A 20,041-nucleotide genomic window follows, 5' to 3' on the forward strand; every position below is an offset into this window, starting at 1 on the left:
TCTATAAATTATGCATTGTGTGTGTAAACACGACAAGTTGAATTGAAATTACGGATTTAAATGCGAACCAAAGAAATTTTATAGGCACTCACGACTTCTCTCTGTGTGTGTGTGTATATATATTTATTTATATAATATATATATGTATGTATATACATAGGTATGCATCTGTGAATACACTCAAATTAAAAGAATTCTGTGCTCAAATCAAAATGTCAAAGTCAAAATATTTTAAAGCTAAACAAAAATATATTTTATATATTTTATTATATATAGAAATATATACTTAATTTAAGCAATAAATTGTATACCTAGTAGGATGAAATTTATATATTTAATTTAAGTATTTAATTAAATAAACATATTAATTAAAATAAGCGAATGAAAACTCGTTTAAAATTGCTGAACTTCTTTGTTAATTAAATATATTTTTTTCACGCATTTTAAGAAACAAACTATATTATTTCTCGACGTGCAATTTCTTTCACATATTGCCTTATTGATAAGGTCGCACTGTCTGATTGGTTGCACCCTCTGCTTCTACGTCTGCGGCCTAGTGCTAACCTTTCGACATTCCTTCCTGCACAGCTGCTCAACTCTTCTTGCTCTTCCTCCTGCATTGCTCTCTTTCATCTGCCGCAACAACAATCTCATAAATTTAATTGTTTAAAGTGAATTTCGCCGCCGAGCATTGCCCAGTTGTCAGTCAGCCACTGCCTGTTATCCACCCCCTGTCACTCTACCCTCCAGATACCCCCTCCGTTGCCTTTCCTTCTCGCGCTTTATGTAGACATCGCCCCGTTGTCTTTGTCATTGTCACCTTTTGAACTTCCGTTTTTTTTTGTCATTTTTTTTTTGTCGTCGGCGTCTGTTGATATGTTCGGCTGTCCACTCAGTAGCGCACTTCCCCCTGCCGGCCGCTTCCCTGCCCCTCCTCTTCACTCTGTCTGTCTGTGCAGCTGGCAAAAGTTCACTCAGACGTAAATTGTTTCTACATATCGCTGAGCGGGCGCATTGTTTAACTCTTGCTCCACACCCGCCCAGCTACCTTTGCCTGCCTAGGCGCGATTCATTAAACATTTCTATTTGTTGCCATTGTTGTTGTTGTTGTTGTTGCTCTCGCATTTTGTTTATTTACAAACATTTCGTCATCGCTGACATTGATGACGAGTTCGCCAGTTCCAATCGCTACCCTCACTCAACTCAACTCAACTCAACGCATCATCTTCATCATCACATCATTTTCCTGCTGCTCAGCCTCCTTTTGTTTTGTTGTTAACTGCATATTTATTTATAAGGTAAACAACAACAACAACAACAATGCAACGAAAACAAAAGCCTGCACAGATTTAACCGATTAAATGCCTCCAAAGCTCCAGAAAAAGCTTTTCACATAAACTAAGACGAAGTTACAATGCTCTTTCCTTTGCTTAGTTCCTAAGATCTTAAGTCGCTTCTTCAATAAAATAATTTTAAGAATAAATAGTAATATTCTTTTTAAGACCTTTATGATCACTTTTTATCCTCTCCTTATCCACTTAAATTCTGAGACTATATTATAATTTACTTCGTTCGTTCTTTATAGTCAAATTTGAGCTTTAAATGAAAATTTCATATTGCTTCAGCTGCTTTCGATTGTCCTTAGTGCCTGAATATTATTTAAATTCTTCATTCTCTATGCTCACTTTTTGTTTAATTTTTACTATTTTATGACTCAAATTGCTATACCCTATATAATAAACTTGATACATTCATATCTCTAATGTGCTAAAATCGTGTTCAATGCCATTTCTTAAAAATAATCTAAAATATAAAATATATATAACTGAACAGTCTTCATATGTTTCATAGTTATCCACATTCAGTCCTTTTCTTATTTTTATAACTTTACGGTTTATATATATAGTCTCTAAATATATACCCTCATATTTTGCACTCCATGTTCACTTTAGTAAATCACAACAGGCATTAACTTGATTTACTTAAACTTTTTTTTAAAGATGCTTTTTAAAGATGCTCCCTCATTATTTTTAGTTGAAATCCTAATTGAAAAACGAGGGACAAATCGCATTGCAATTCGTGTAAGCTGCCTTTTGTGTAGGGCATCAGCAGTCCGCTCTGAAACTCAAATCGACTTTTGTCGCTCTGTCAATGAGTCGAGGCGCTCGCTTAAACAAAAAAGGCGCTGTGCCCGGCGACCCTGCAGTATGTAATGAATAAATGAGCATACAATCAAAGACACACACACAGATACACACACGCACACACTCACATGCATGTTTGTATGTCTGTCTGCCTGGCCTGTGTTTGTGTATTTGTGCAGTTAATTTGCCATTTCCGCTCGAGTAAAGTAATGAAAAATGTTTTGCTGCTGCTGCTGCTGCTGCCGTAGCTACAAAAATGAAAAGCGCTACGAAAATTCTTTGCCCTGTCCCCCTTACAGGCGGCAACCCTTGCAACGCTCGGCAGCAAGCGGTGGTCAGCAGCAATCTTCATTGTTCGCAGTTAGCCAGCGCTAATCAGCAGCTTAAGGGTGCATTCGCAGATTGCGCATACGCCACATAAGCCCAAACGATGCTAAATCCTGGCAGCATGACACAAGGCTCTCTCGAAGCTCCGCTGCGCATTAAACGACAATCAGTTGACGCTCAACCATCAAACCCTGTCGCAAAGCTCATTAGAGTCGAGCCCAGTCCACTACGCCCACTGCTCGAACCCATGTCATATGCAAATTACGAAGCATCAAATCAAATGCCATGGAATTAAGACAGCGTGCAGTCCGCATAAAATGAGCTAATTTCGCTGCAGGTGAGACGAAAGTCGCAGCAAATCAAATATGGGCGGGGCATGCAACAACAACGTCCATTGTCACAGCGGTCTGCCTGAAGGCAAAAGAAGTTTGTTTGGGTTGGCGCAGGTCGCCAAAGCAGCACAGGACATCAGAGACGACGTCCGTTTGGTTATTATGTTGTTGATGTCACATGTTGCATGGACATAATCGTTATGGCTACTGCGACTGACAGTCAGACTGTCAGCGTTGCCAGATGTTGGAATTATTAAGACCAAAAGCCACTACAGAAATGAACTAATGCTAAGATAAAAATAAAATGAAAGAGAACGAAGCGCATGCTCACGCAAGAAAAGTTTATAAAAAACATTAATAAATAATAAAAAGTGCTACAATTTAATAGCAGCATACAGAAATATTAAACATCCCTTAAAAGAAGCCCTCTACTTTAAGTTTCATAGCTATAAATCGGAACAGATTTGTACTCAAAGATAATTCGAATTTATAAATTCAAATTTATTTAGATTAAACTTTTTTTCAAATAAAACTTGCTGCTTCCTAACTCATTTTTTTTTTAAATTTTGAATATTCTTATTTAATTTATAATCGAATTAATGTTTTATTTGAATCACAAATAGTTTCATATGAACATCTTCAAATTGTTTCTAACTCTGCTAAAACTGGAATCATTTTTATACATATCCAAAATGTTCTTCAAAGTTTCATATCAATTTTAAATATATTTTAATTTTAATTTTAATTTTAAATATATTTTAATCAATTTTAAAAATAAAAATATTTTTAAATTTTTTGTAATGCATTTTGTATTTTAAATTCTGAGTACAGTTAAAAAATCCGATAATAGAATAAAATCATATAAACCTTATATAATCTAAAGCCACTTTAAATAAGTAAATGAATTGCTTTAAATGTTAATATAAAAGCTTTATAGTTCCTTAAGCTGCTTTCAGACTTTCTCCTTCTTAGCAGGGTATAAACCATCTTTATGATATCATATATATTTATATAACTTAAGCTGCAATAGTTGTTTTCTCCATTTGACTCTGTGACCTTTTAAAAAGTTTTCAATGATGCTTTCTATAAATCTATTCTCACTCTCTTTCAACCCCATCAAAATGCCAACATATTAATAATAAAAGCCGCATAAAATTGAGGGTAGAAATCACTTGCAGACTTTCACGTTTCAACAAACGTTGCATTTGTTGGCTGTTGTTTGGGTTAATTTTACATATGAGTGCATCAGCCCTCAAGTGCCGCCCCTACAATAATCTCCGTGAGGCAGCCAAGAGCTCAACGCAAGTAATCGACACTTGCAACGCACCATCATATGAAATGCCAGGATGAGTAGTGAAGTGCAATGCGTGAAGTAATGCAGATGCGGATAAAGCGGAGCCACTGCGAGGCTAGGCGAGCAGAGGAGGCGATAATGATGGCAAATGCCGACGCACAGTGCTAACTGTCGTCTGGCAATTGGCGTCTGGCGCCGTCATCCTTGCACTTACTTTGCTCCTTCTCTTTCTCTCTCTCTCTGTCTCTCTCTAGTTTATCCTGGAGACAGCAAAGATGGCACAGCGAATGGCAAATGCCGTCTGTCCATTGTGCGACACAGTCAACAAATCGAAGCCGAGGCGTGAGGATTTCGAGCGGGCATTGTGGTGCAGGTGGCAGTAGCTTCACTTCTCTGGCTCCACAGAAGGGCAAGATTGTCAGCATTTATGATTGGGCGATTGCGGTTTGGTTGGTCAGTCGACAAATGGTCAGCGTTGCCGGATCGTTAAAAAGGTAGTTCGGCGGTTTAACATGCAGTTTAATGCTCATGTCAAAAGTAAAAATTGTCTTTAAAATAGTTTTTTACTTAGTTTATGTGCCTTTAAGGAAACTAATTAAATTTTTATTTGACATGCAGTTCAAAGCTCATGTTAAAATTGAAAATCGCCTTGAAATTTAAATGAAATGGAGCAATAATTAAAATCAAGCAAAATCTGTGCTTTTTCCTTATAAACCTCTTTTACCTAAGCGATTTTTTATGCAAATAAAATACTTAAGCATGGCTTTTGGCCATTTAAATTTTCAACTCTGCTGAGAGTTACTCACATCACTCTGATTTACAGGACATAAGCTTGATAGATCCATCAAATTCACTCTTCACCAAAATAAAAAAAAAGGTGACAATTTCCAATTTAAACTGTCAGCTACCCACTGAGCGCTACGAGATATATGTATGAATAGCGACAAAAACACAGAGACAAATAGAAGCCCTCACTTTGAGGCATACAAATTTAATTAAATTAATTAGCTAAAATGTTGAGCGTTGAGGCAAATTTATTGCTGGCTGCAAAAGCAACAGCCGCAATTTCAGATGAGCAGAGCTTTAAATGCTGAAGCTCCGCAGTGGCGTGCCGTACAGAGGGCGGCTCAATGCAGAGCGGGGGTAAATAGGCGCATAGAAAATAAAAGTAAGTAGACACACACACACACACAAACACACACACCTACACTCACTCACACTCAGACAAATGCCCGGTTACACAGATGAGAGCGAACGAGTGCGAACGAGAACTTCAAAATGAGTTTATCGATTTTAAGGCTAAAGTCGAGGCAAGGGTAGTATGTTAGGGCGATTGTCAAAAGGAGGCGTGGCAGCTTTGGGGGCTTGCGAGTCGAGGCAGCTGAATGCTAACATGTCTTGCCTCTGCACTCGCTCGATGGCCCATGTGTGAAAGGGCTTCATGACTGAAATGAAATATTTGAATAGGTGACTTCAAGATGCCCAGCAATGAGTTGTAGCTTATTATATTTATATAGCAATTATGCTCCTTCTCCATTGCCTTATCTTTATACTATATGACAGTGCAGTTATTGTGCTTTTAATCCTATCGGTTGCCAATCGATAATTCACAGGGTTAATAGAGAGAAGTTAGTACATGAAAATGTCAATTTCGACCGATAAACGATAGTTATCGATTTTGATTAACGATTTATACATTGATTCTGAACATAATATAATAAGAGGTAAGGCTATATACCCTTTCACAATGATTACAGGGTATAAGAGGTAGCAGTCTCATGCATTCTTATGAGTTTTTGTGCACTTCCATCCGCTGGCGTCTGCTTGCTCCGCACCACGTGCAATTTTCAATAAATTCAACGTGCAAAATGCATCAAATAAAAGTGAAAAGTCTGCATTAATATTTAAGGGTTAAAATATTTCAAGGGGTAGCGCCCCAAAAGCCCACCCAAGCCACCTGACTGGCTGCTGCTGCCATTGTTACGCCTTTGTCTTGTTTATTATTTGTGGCCTGGCAACAAACGTGGCGCAATTAAAATCTGCAAGACAATCGGCCAAATGGCTATAAAGTAAACGAACTGGGAATTGGGCAGGAAGATGTGCGGCGGGCGGTGGGTGTGGCAGATGGCAGGTATTATCAGCTTTGGCTGTCAATTAGAAAACGAAGGGAGCCGGGGTAAAGCGCTTTGAGCACTCGGTCTCAATTTCACAGCTCAAAGTGCAGCCAGCTAAATTGCATTATTAATATGCAATGAAATTTGCCAAACATTATAAATAAAAGATGTAAATTTTCAAATATGCATTTTACACTGCTCTCAGCTCTCAGTTATCCAACAAACCTCACGCTCAGCACGGCGCCTTTTACCCCTTTTTTGCGGGGCTCGAGCTACTAACGCATAAAAGCCTTTGAAGTGCGCCACATACACAGCGGCACGCTCTGTATGTGTGTGTGTGTGTGTGTGTGTAAATGTGTGTTATACGAGCCCAGCTCATGTGCTACCCACAAAGTAGCTATAGCCGCCCCCCAAAAGTGTAGCTAACCAGGTTCATGAAGCGAGAGGTGAGAATAAGGTTCAAATTGACACCACCGTGCACAGTGGAGCACGTAGGCAATGAATAAATAACTGAGATGGATTGACTGACAATCAGCGTACAGCAAAAATGCAATGAGACTACTAAAGACCAAATATGTTTTAAGCAGCAAAGGAACATGAACACAGCAGCTATATAGCAGCTTTCAACTTTCAGCCACAGAACTGAGAAATATATTTTTAATAATCATAATAATAATTGGAAACAAAAGTTATTTATTATCTGAGTCTGTAAACATCAATTAAAGATTCAAATAGCTGTGCTAAGATCTATTGTAAACTCGTTCTATACTTTTCGGATAAACAGAAAGCGTCTGATTTACGCCTTAATTGACTAAATACTTATATTATTTTATATAATCTTTATTAATTTTCATGTTTTTATGTATGTTCAATACAATAAAGTTAATGCTCATTGAAAATACACTTGTAATAAACACCCTTAAAAATTTCGTTCATCAGAAATTGTGAACAATCGCTCGAGTGCTACCCTTTTTGGTGCACTCTTGGCAAAGGCGATGCCTTCGAATTGCGAATCGATTTTGTGGAACGACCAGCTCCAGTTCCAGATCCACTCAATTTCTTGCCAGTTGCCTTTGCTGTTCTCATTTCTCCAAAAATAAAAAGGAAAGAATCCAAAGACACAACACGCAAAGGTGCGTTGATGGAGGGTAGGCTAAATGGGGGCCACAGAGAGGGCTCACTTGGAGGGTGCCAGTTGCTGGGGGCGGTTTTGGTCTGCGCTGCTTCAACTGCAGCGTCGGCTGCGTCGTCGACTTTGGCCCGAAGATAAACGATACATTTTGCAAATTTGTATAACGCAAAAAACATAAATTATGCACATGGCTAGGTACAATATTTAAAGAAAAGCCACGCCCACGCACACACACACATACGTTTACACGGCAATGCAATTGGCGCAAGTGCCTCGAGGTGAGCATTGACAAACAAGCCACATGCATAGATTGCATGTTTATCCTCGGGGGCGTAATATAAAATCAAATCAATTTTATGTATCTATTGGTTGGAAATTTTAAAGCTTTAAGATTATTTACCTGTATCAAATATAAAATATCGACATCTACGATGAAAATTTATGCAATCCGCTGCTATTTGACCACTTTTGCAATTTATTGGTTGACTTAGAAGGCTGAATACATTTACCCTCGTACACCATAGGTTGACAAGGTCAAAGACAAGCTTCACTCACACACAGAAGATTGCTTTGGAAGTTATCGAGGTTTTTTCGAACCTTATCCGAAACGTATCCATATAAAGTATATATATAAAAGTTAACTACATTTATCCATGTACACCAACGTTTGACTATACCAACAGAAGATGAGTTTCGTAGTTATCCAAGTTTATCCGAACCTTATCCAACGTATAAACGATTGATTATACCAAAGACATTCCGGACTAACACACAGAATATGATTTCCGTAGTTATCCAAGTTTATCCGAACCTTATCCGAAACGTATCCGTACAAATTCAACGTATTTATTGAAAACAATTTTTATATAGCCGACGATTCATTCCATTTAATACGGTTTGACGTCGAGTATAGTAAAACTGGTCTAGCCTAAAGGTCACACAAATTTATCCGTCCCAATGGACAACTTGTCAGTCGGAGTATCAAGATAAACAAATCGTTTCGCTTACAACACTCGTAAATGTGAAGTAATTTGTATAGATAATATCCGAGTAATATAAAAGTTTAAGAAACACCTCAAGTTGCAAGTAGGTAAACACAATGCCTGAGCAGTTGCAACAACAACTGCAGAGAACAACAACTAACTAACTTAACAACAACTTGGCTGAGCTTCGAAACGATACGCCAATAATATGTTGTCACTTGTCAATCAAGACAACAACAAACAACAAACAATAAACAGCAAACAGCAAACAGCAAGGCAATCTCGCACTTGAAACAACGGCACGAAAACTGGATAGGAACTAGCACTAGGGGTTGTCGGAATGGGGTGCTAAGGTGTCGATAGGGCACCAAGGAAGGGGGCAGGCACGAGGCAGACGCTGAAGCAGGTAACATGCAACGCTTTGACTCTTTGACTGACGTCTGTCAGAAAATGCCACCAAGTGAAGTGAAAATTGGCAACAACAACAACAGCAGCGGCAAACGTAGCAACAACAACAATTGCAAACAATGAAAAACAAGGCAAAGCGAAGCCAATAAAAAGAAGAAAGAAAGAAAAAACAACGACAAGAAGCAAAGAAATAAAAAAAATGTAAAAGAAACTACAAAAAAATTGCAACACGCGACTTTCCCAAATAAAAAACGCATTATAAACAATATGTTTTACTTTTATTGTTGCTGTTGCTGCTACTGTTGTTGTTGTTGTTGTTGTTGCTTTCTTGTTTTGCATGTTGCAGCCCGGCTGCCAATTGTTGGCCGTAATTTGCAATGATTTTCACTGCCAACCGCAGCAGAAGCGCCAGTAAAAGTTTTCCAATACCAAAACAGAAACAGTAGAAGAAATGAAAAAGAAAAGTGAAAAGCTTGAAGAGTTAGATTGGGACCCCCTCCTGGCAGCGAGGCCGGACGCGCTCGATGGACAACAGTCGATCATTAATTCATTTTCGCATTTTTAATGCCACCTGTCGCAGAGTCGCTTGAGTGAATAACTAGGGAGAGTGTGAATAATATAAACACACACTCAGATATCTGAGGCTATGAAGAAAGTGCCTTAAGCGATAAGGAAACCAACTCTAGCTGAGAACTTTGCGAGCAATCGCCTTGAAGGTCTCTTAAACAAGTAACATCTGCAGCAACAGTCTCAAAGAAATTGCCTAAACACTCGAATGTTTCATTATTTAGCTGTTAATCATTAAATATTTAAATCTTCAGGCAAATTCTACTGAAAGACTTAGAGAATATCTAAGCTCAAGAGCTTTATGAAATACTATCACAATTCTTAGAAAAGTTTTTGAGCTACATATTTATGTGAAGTCCATACATCTAAATAGAAATAGATAATAGATAAATAATAAATATATAATAGATCCCTATAAGAAGGGTATTGTCATAATTGTTGAGGGATCTTAAGTGTTGTTTTGGTTATTAAAGCTAATCTATTATGAAATACTTCGAAGATATCTCAATAATATCTCAATAAATATGACTAACAGCTGCAATAAATTAAAGTTTATTCTATCTATATCTATATAGAAGATCTGTCCCAACTTCGAGTAAAACTTCATAGAAACTTAGCATAGAGATTTCCTATTTAATTTTTGTAATTATAGTATTGCGGTTATCCGACAAGCTGGAGGCCCCTCGCTGCGATTAATGTAGAAGGTATGTGAAATAATAACAGCATTTATCGTTTATCGCAAAGGCTTTTGATAAAATTTCCGCATGTGGCTGACGTGTTTTGCGGATAAGAGCAAAAATCTTTCAAAGTGATTCAGCTATAAATTTAAGCACTACGCAGCGCAAAGAGAAACGAGAGGGACAGGGACAGAGAGAGAGAATACAGCAGAAATAACGACAAAAGACTTTCAAGCCAATTAAAATTAAACAAAAACTGTGAATCGTTTGTAGCGTACGACAAAGTTGGGGTAAACGGCAAGGGTAGCAGAGAAGGGGGAGGAAGACAGAGCAGGGGGAGGGCTGGTACCTGACTATATATACAAGTGAATGATTACCGGTCGCACATGACACAAATGACATTGCAAACGGATGCGGAAAATGTAGAAACGAACGAGCTGCAAATGCACGAGTCGAAGATGCCCTGTAAAGTGTGATACACACTTATTTGGCTGAGTCTGTGAACTTAAGGTGAGGCACTTCAAATACCTTTAAAAGAGTGCAAACTCACTCAGACGAGTGCAACTTGCAGCTTTGAGCATATTTTACTCTATAAGAAATGCAAGTACTTGCCCTAAGAGCAATATACACTTTCAAGCAATTCCCAACATGTACAGGGTATCAAGAATGCCTGAACAGAATTTGAACTGAAGTCAGCTCCGATTCGCTTAGTTCGACTCCGCTCGGCTCGGCTCTAAGATGGGCAACTGGTCAGCTGTAACGACGAATATCTCACGTTCAAATAAAATAGAAACTCGGAAGATTTGCGAGTCGCGTAATGGAGACGATGTTGAAGTAGTCAACAGAGAAGAAGAAGAAGCTGAATAGTTGACTGTGTGTAAATTTGTGGCAATTACACGGATTCGAATTGGTCTCTAGAATTGCAACAGGCAAACGAAAAAAAAAACCAAGCGAATTGGCAGAACCAACAATTATATAAACTAGAGTTGCAATCAGTCAGTCAGTCAACCAGTTCGTCAGTCAGTCAATCAGGCTGACATGATGCAAGCAGCCAACTGAAGCTGAATTGTGATAGAGACACAGACATAGGCAGAGGCAGAGACAGAGACAGCGGCATAGAGACGAAGACGTCGACGAGCTTTTCAGAGTTCGCTGGGCTCCGTTTGAAGTATTCGACGAGAAAAATCTTTGGCTTACAAAATAATTTCAAGGTATTTAAAATGCACACAAGCCAAAGCAGTACCTACACTAGCAACAATAACAAAGCAACAAAAATGTATCTTGTAGCTACAACTTGGCAGCGAATGCGAATGCGAATGCGAGTGAAACTGAACTGAAACTGAAAAAAAGCTAAAATAAATAAATAAATAAAAAATAAAACAAGACCAAAAAAAAACGCTGACCTCATTATTATTTTGTATAAATGTGCAGTTGTGTGTGTGCAAGTGTGTGTGTGTGTGCTGGCTTCGTTTCGTGCACCAGCTCTAATATTGCGCCCAAAACATAATAATAAGCACACAATGAGCCTTTGGCGAACGAGCGAGCGAGCGGTAGAGAGACACGTATCTGACAGATACATATGTATCTGTTTCTATATCTATATCTAAGCATGAATGCACACGTCTCGACTGTGAAGTGCTGCAAGGCAAACGACAGTAAGCCAAATTTGCCAACCCGGAATTGTTTCGCCCAAGTATCTAACTTCTCAAATTATCATTATCTATCTCATTATTATCCGAAAAGATTTGAATTCTTAAGAAAGCTTTGGAAAGGCTTATACTTTATCCTTGAAGGCGTAAAAAATTTCTTTCTGATTTTTATTCAACTTCTCAAATTATCATTATCTATCTCATTATTATCCGAAAAGATTTGAATTCTCAAGAAGGCTTTGGAAAAAGGCTAATACTTTATCCTTGAAGGCGTAAAACATTTCTTTTTGATTTTTATTCAACTTCTCAAATTATCATTATCAATCGTATTATTATCCGAAAAGATTTGAATTCTTAAGAAAGCTTTGGAAAGGCTAATTCTTTATCCTTGCAGGCGTAAAACATTTCTTTCTGATTTTTATCCAACTTCTCAAATTATCATTATCTACCTCATTATTATCCGTAGATTTGAATTCTTAAGAAAGCTTTGGAATTTCTAATACTTTACCCTTGAAGGCGTAAAACATTTCTTTCTGATTTTTAGCCAACTTCTCAAATTATTATTTTCAATCTCATTATTATCCAATAAGATTCCGATACTTAAAAAAGCTTTGCAAATCGCTAAGACTATTCATCATATGTATCTGATATTTCAAGGTGCTATCTAGAAGACTTTCTTATTATACAATAATATGAGTGTATAAAAACAGTTATCCGCAATTATCCGCACTCATTTTCAGAAGCATCAGAAGTAGAACCAATCTATAAGCAAGTAAATTTTAACTTATCCAGACTTATCCGCAATTTATGCGACACTCAAAAATTTTACCGCTTAAGCAGTAAAGAGTAAAATGATGTACTCAGATAGTATTAGCTATATTTGGACTTATCCGAGCCACACTATGAACAACACTTTGTCCCTATAAAAGAATTTATGATTGAAAGACTTGAGCAAAAACAAAATCCGAACTTTTGAAGTATCCAAAATTGACAACGTGATATTTGTACATATGTATGTGTAGTTATATAGTATATAGTATGTAGTATATATAGAGAACACTTACCACATGCACGCTGCTCTGCAGCTGGCCGGCTAACATCTGCGTCTGTGTCTGCTGTTGGGACTCCGGCAGTTTCTTCTCAGTCTTTTTGGCCGCCCGCTTGTTCTTGCTCTCGAGGAAGCGCTTCTGCAGTGCGCTTGTCTCCTGGTTCTGCTGCTCGCAGACGGTGCTGAAGGTCTGCAAGTAGCGTGGCCCACATTCCGTCTGTCTGCGTCGATAGCCTTCCATGCGTCGGCGCAGGCGTTCAACAATTGGCTGACGTTTCGATGGCAATCCATCCCCTGCCGCAATGTTGCTGTTGTTGATGATGATGTTGTTGCCGTTGCCGTTGTTGTTGTTACCATTGGGTCCGCCGACAGCTGCTGCAGACGCAACGCCGCCAGCTCCGTTGCCGCCAGGGACAAGGCCGCCGACAATGCCGCCTGCTGCTGCCAAGTTGGCATTGTATGGCGAGTGTTGTTGCTGCTGCTGCTGCTGTTGTCGCTGCTGTTGCTGTTGCACTTGCAACTGTTGCTGTTGCTGCGCCTGTGCATTATGTTGCTGCTGCTGCTGTTGCAGTTGCAGTTGCTGCTGTTGCTGCAGGTGTATGCCCAAACTCTGCTGCTGCTGATGCTGTTGCAAGTGCTGCTGATGCAATTGGAGATTCAAGTGCTGATGCTGCTGATGCTGCTGTTGCTGTTGCTGCTGCTGCTGCTGGGCGACGGCGGCTGCTGCTGCTTGGCTGGCGCTCTGGAACACTGGCAGGCCGCCCGCATCCATAAATGCGTCCGTGTTGAGGCTTTGGCTACGGCTCGTTTCTTCGCGTCAATCGTCCTCCTCCGTCGGCGGCAAACGCTGACGACGGCGACGAAATCACGAAGTAACAAGACCACAAAACGACACCAAACACGCTCAAACGGCGTTTCTCTCAGTGTAGTTCGAATTGCTTTGCAATGCGCAATTCACTTCTTGCAAGACTTTGTTGTTGTAGTTCGCTATAGCTGCTGCTATTGTTGTTATTGTTGTTGCTGCTGCAATTTCATTGGAAGCATATGAGACAAAACAGAAGAAACTCTACGTTGCTCGAAGTGGCGGGACGTGAGGCACGAGACAGCGATATAAAGTTTGGGTAGACATGCTGATTTATCTGAGAAGAGAGAGGGAGAGAGAGAGAGAAGGAGAAAGCAAAAAATAATAATAGTAATTAGAAATATATAAACAATTTCCGGATCTTATCAGATAAAAGATTATAACTATAAACTTATAGTAGGGACTAATAACACTAACCAATCGATAGAACCCACAATTATCTATAGGTATAAAAAATAAGCTAGATATGTTGTTGGAATGTTGTTCTCACTGCCTTCATGTGGTTTGTCTTAACGAGCGTGCGCTGTATTAGAATCAAAAATTCGAGGCATGCCGTTATTTATCAACTGCTTGATAACATATCATCAATCATGAAATACTAAAATAAAACGGAACAATTCGAAAGCCTATTAGACGTTATGTACACATATTATTATGGTAGTCATATGATCTAAAGATCTAAATTTGCGCAGCACTAAACAACGATCTGAAGATCTAAATTTGCGAATTAATAACTCCGAGCTCCATTAATTTAAATATCTAGCTTATCGTGATCTACTTTCTATTCAGTTTGTTAAATCTTTAGCATAATTCATTTATATAACTTATAACACTTAGAAACACATCTAAGCCAGATTTAACTTTTTTTGGAAACTCTTTTACAGCTCAAACTACACACGCAGATTTAAGTTTCTTTAATTTTTTGTATTTTTTTTCGGCAACTTTTCTCATTTAGTTTCTGCTGGATTCCCCACAACAATGGAAGGCAAAAAAATAAAACTGCTGATAAGACACGAACGGACTAGCATATGAGTCAAAAATCATATAAATAAAAGGTGCTACGTGCTTCGAGCGTCGAGCGTTGAGAAAACTGTAGCAAATGTTATAAGCAAAATGCAAAAAAGAGCAACCTGAATTCATAATTCACTGGAACTGATAAAAAAAAAGAAAAGAAAACAAATGCATCCGTAACGTAGCGTGAATGCAACAAAAATAATTACGCACAACTGAGATTAAGGCTTTAAACGCTAGCGAGTCGCGCGCGTCTTTGCTCGCGTGTTTGCCCTATAGCAAAATACAACGAACGGACAGCGTACTGCGAGCTACGAGCTGCGAGCTGCGAACTGGCCTGCACGCGGGCTACCAAATGAATGAATGACAAACTGACTGAGTGACTGACTGACAGACACTGTGGTTGGTTCGTTGCACGCTGTGTGTGGGGGGCTCTGTATGGACACGACTGCAACGAACCCAACGAATATGTTGGAGTTGTGAGAGACGTAAATGTGAATCTGTATGCCTGTATGTGTGTGTAGTCACAAATGAGCAAACCTTTTGCAACTTATGCCTAATGTGGCACGTGAAGCACGCCGGCCGAAAAGGCACAGGGCATTAACGGGTGGGGGACAGGGCGCCCTGTCAAATTAAGCTGTAAACAAAACAGGTTTGCAAGGCTAGAGGAACGCACGCCACAAGCAGCAAGAAATGGAAGTGGAAATGAAGAAAAAGAAAAAAAAAACAAAAACAACAAAAATATACTTTAAAAAAATAACTCTCGACGCGCTGCGACGCAACGACGACGCGTTCGATGATCGAACGAGCGACTCGCATACAAACGAACGGCGGTTTGGCCGAACACTTGAACAGGCGCACAGCAAACAGAGGCAGCGAACGCCGACTGACAACGACTCGCAGCAGCAGCCGCAACCAACGTCAATTGTTGCGAGACAGAGAAAGAGAGAGAACGAACAGCGAAAACGTAACGAACGAACGAGCGTACGGCGAGTGCGAATATAAACGAGACAAGGCGAAGCGAGTTGGCGTGAGTATTTGTTTACATTTGACATTGTTTTTGTTACATACTTTGCTCTCTATCTCTCTTTGTCCCTCTCTCTCGCTCAGTCTCTCACTAGCCACCCACAGTTTGGACTAGGGAGCGAAAGGCGAGCATAACTGAGCCAGAGCAAAGCATAAAACGAAAAAGGTCAAATTTTTGAAGGCGAACGATTTGTTTGCTGTTGTTGTTGCTGTTCGAGTTTAATTAGGAAACTAAGCCACGCGCTGCTTTATTTTTAACATAGTCTGTTAATAACAGACATACGAATATCTAATCATATTTATATGAACAAACAAACATACATGAATGTGTATAATGTCTCGATAAATAATAAATTTACAAACGTTTAACGTTTATGATAAATAAAATAGTAGCACTTTATGACGTAGTTAATTAGGTTTCAACTGATAAGCAGTTATTTCCAAATTAGCGTGACGTCATATGACGCCAAGTGCTGCACAGCGCACTGATAAACAAAAGTACAGTTGTTAAGCTAAGACAGCTTTTTGTCTAAAGCGCCTAAGCATCGATAACAGTTTTATGAGCTCTCAGCATTTAATTAAAAAGAATCCAGAATAAAGAAAAGCTCGACGCCCTTTACATTCGCATTAAATTACACCGCGTCGAGTTAATCCCATTTCGAAATTTACATTGTTTTTTGCGCAGTGGGAGGGCAGGGTATCAAGAAATCGATAAGAGTCATAAAATTTCGTGCAGTAAAATTTCGAACAGTAACTTGGGCTTTGCCTAGCGGAACGCTTTTTACAGTAACTGTAAAAGTGGGCATGAAGATGAGATTTACTACATAAACTCACACACTAGCATACCCAGAAAAAATCATGATCAACTGCAAATTAATTATCATTATTGCAACCTCATTATTTTCATCATAATCGAACAACAAAACAGCAACAGACGAGACGAAGCGACGGAACCAGCGAGCAACAGCAAGCCGTAACAGAGTCAGAAAAGAGTATGAGAAAGCCGTCCAAGAGAGAGTGCAGGAGCACTGATGGGAATTGTGTCGCAAGCAACAGAATATATAAGTGCACATTGACCTATAATAAAAAACTGAAAATACAAATATAAGACTATGGAATACATTTATAACACAAAAATATAATAACGAAACAGTCAACAATTCACGCATTACGCGCACTTACTTCTTATTCAAAATATTTCGTTACAAACTATTCAAACAGCTCTCGTCCGTAACGACAGCGTCTGGGACAGCAAGAGAGCACTCGCATAGCGTCTACTGTAAACGGAGCCACACTCTTAACATTTAAGCAATGTTAAGTAACAGTCGCCGCCGGCACTGAAATTGCAAAATCGGCGCAAATCAAAAATCGCCGGCGACGACAAAAACGCGTTCAAGCAACGTCAACGACAATGTATGCACAGTGGACGAGACTAATAAAACAGCTGCTTACATTCTGAACAACATGCTAAATACCAAAATCAATTAACATGCAATATGCGAGCTAAATAAATAATGGAAAATTTTTAGAATTTCAGAGCAGCTGCATGGCTTTACGTCGCTGTTGAGCATAAAATCCAAGTAATGGCTTTTTTATCGTTTAAATGCCTAAATGCGGCCCACCGTGCATTTTGTCCACTGTGCAACGGCGACTTTTTCAGGCAAAACGACGGCGACTTACGTCGCGCGTCTATCGCAAAAACGAACAGGCGCCCAGCAAATGGTAACAGCGTGATGCGATGTTCTCTGCAGCGTAGGCAAGAGAAAACTATGTGCGAGTGAGAATATGTGTGCGTGTGAATAGGTGTGAGTGTGAGAGCTCGCTCGCTTGCTCGCCCGTTGCTGCTGAGTGAACTTTTTTCCTATCCTCGTCTGACTGCCCCGACTGCTTATGTCTGCGACTGTGTGCGTCGCTGTCTGTCTACATTTGTTTTTGCCTTTGTTTTGTAAGTGGCAACAGCAACAACAGCGACAACAACACAAGTTTCAATTGTTTTTATTTCTCTTCCCTTAGCTCGAGCAGCAGCAGCAGCATTGCGCATAACATTTCTTGTGTATTTTTATGTTATGTTAACGCCTTGTAGCTGCGTATGTTAAGAGCTCCAACAAGAGACTGTTTAAATATTTGTTAACAGCGATTTGTATGCATAAGAGAAGTCGATGTTTGCAGGCATTTTGCATGAAGCTACATATATGTATGCTCAGTAGAATATTATTTATTAAATATAACCTACGTATACATTTAATTCCACTTATAGATTTTCTATTGCGTTTTCTTTATGGCACATGTGTGATTGGAGACATAAGGCGGTTCGCGCGCGTTTTTAAACGCATCTAATTCGCGAAGACAAGTCGCAAGTCGCCAAACGGTGGCTATCGCTTTCCCAGCTGCGTGGCTATGTGCTGCACTGGCTGTTGGCCCGTTAGAAAACGACGCCAAACAAAATGGTGCCGCCGACGACGAAGCCGGCAAACGGGCAACGGCTAAGGCTTCGGCGACGTCGACGCTGACGACGACCGACAAAAAGTCAATTTTATCGGAATATAACAGGCAACAAGCAAACGGCAAACGGCAAACGACAAACGGCAGTGGCAAATGGCAAATAGTGCAAGAAAAGCGTGCAGAAAAGCGCGTGTGTAGAAAAGCAGCGACCGCACGACCGCCTGGAAAAGCGACAGCCCGCCAGCATATGCCATGGTCGCTTTTTTGATAGCTGCGCGCCTAATCCAAATTGCGAGAAAGATCCGCTTTTAGAGCTAGTTCAAGGCACACGCAGCTCCACAGCGGGCGCAACTGCAGCGAACCAACTCACAAACATTGCCAAAGGCCCAAGGCACAAAGAGAGTGGCGGAACGGGAGAGCGCAAGAGTGTCGCACTGTTACGAGCGAGAGCAAAGCTCTGCGAATTGCATTGGCTGTGGTGGGTGGTGTCTGATGGGCAGGCAGCCAAACAGAGGAGTGAGAAAGAGAGAGAGATTGAGAGGCAGAGAGGGAACGAGTTAGATGTAGTTAAAATCTCACCGCAGCCTCTTCTACTCTTCCGCTATCTGGCACACAGCAATTAGCTTAATTGTCTCTGTTGCTGTTACTATTGCTGTTGCGAGGGCTGTTTGTAAATGTATATAAGTAGAGGAATTGTGTATATATAAAGGGTATGCTTAAATTGATCAGAGATTTAGCATAACTCTCTCAATAGATATGCCTAAAGAGACTTTCCCAGTTTCCATACATAATTTCAGAATTTATTTAGTGAATTGGTTGTTTTACAAACAGCCCTCGCTTGGAGTTTCTTTGCTAAGCCCTGCACATGCGCCATGTGTCGCTTTTTAGGGTATATCGAGCAGCTTATTCGGCATGCTGCATGCCGCACGCCTTGCCAAAACTTACCCCCTGTTTGGTGGCTGGCCAGGAGTTTGGCTTGGCCTGGTGGGGAGTGGGGAGTGGTGTGCTGGCTTCTTCTTATCAGCACAAACAGTTTTTGTGCAATTGTGACAATTAAATTGTTAGCTAGGGGCAGTTCTTCTTGTTATTGTTCCAATTGGATGGCAGAAATGTGGCCATAAGTGCGGCAGTGTTGCCTGCAATGAGGAAGAAGAAGAAGAAGAACACGAACACGATGATTAGGTGGCAATGTTAAGATAGATAATATCTGAATGAAGGCGATAATTTGGCAGCAATTGAAGCTGCAATACAACTACCATTAGCTACTTAAGATACTTGAGTATTGAGGATGGAAATAAGTCGGAAAAAAATAGCAAAAGTTTGAATCAAGGGAAAACAATATGGAACTAAAGTTAGTTTATGTTGATTCTATAAAGACATAAAACGAAATCTTGTTTAAATATTTATGTTATTATTATTATATTAACTAAGAAACTTAACTAAAGTCAATTATAATTAATTAAATTGATTAAAAAATTGGTTTAAGCAGCTTAAATATAGCGTGCAACATATAAAGTTGCTTATTTGCTGGCTCAATTCAGTGAGAATTGCATAGAGAGGCAATTTTTGTTTTGGTTCACACGCGTCGATTCGCAAGCGCAAAAGGAAAAGCCGCAGTAGTAAATTAATGCAAATTGTCAGCGACATGATGGCTCCAACTGTTGGCCAGCTGCAACAGTAGCAGCAGCAACATCGACAACAACAACAACAACAGGTCCATGCAGGAAAAGTGAGGCGACGTCTCTTGCAAAACAGATGTCGTTTGGGAGCTGCGGCGACTGCTGCTGTTGCTGTTGCTCTTGATGCTGTGGCTCTCACATGTGGCATGTGCAAACAGCTGCAACATGCAGCCGCAACATTTTTGGGTTGCAACAACTTCTTTTGCTGCTGCAACATTGCAGAGGGCGCCACTGTTGTTGTTTCGTGCCACCAGCGATGCGGCGCTCAGCAAATGGCGTAGGCCTCAAACCATCAGCGAGCCAGAGCCAAATGTCCGGGATACGACAGCCTGGAAAATTCGCAACT

The 20,041-nt window shown here is 39.9% G+C and overlaps 1 protein-coding gene across 6 annotated transcripts in view; it reads right to left on the reverse strand.

Moving 5' to 3' along the window:
* LOC111594995 (neurogenic protein mastermind) overlaps positions 1-20,041 on the reverse strand; it is a 92,126-nt gene that overhangs the window by 51,873 nt on the left and 20,212 nt on the right. For 2 of the 6 annotated variants that reach the window (XM_023308523.2, XM_030226056.1), the window contains exon 3: positions 12,692-13,814. In XM_023308523.2, the coding sequence (XP_023164291.2) occupies positions 12,692-13,447 (756 nt within the window). In that variant the 5' untranslated portion in view covers positions 13,448-13,814. The other 4 variants (XM_030226055.1, XM_023308539.2, XM_023308549.2 and 1 more) reach the window with 4 other exon arrangements.

Source organism: Drosophila hydei, unplaced genomic scaffold, assembly GCF_003285905.1.
Source record: "Drosophila hydei strain 15085-1641.00,03,60 unplaced genomic scaffold, DhydRS2 tig00000060-arrow-pilon, whole genome shotgun sequence".
NCBI lineage: Eukaryota > Metazoa > Arthropoda > Insecta > Diptera > Drosophilidae > Drosophila > Drosophila hydei.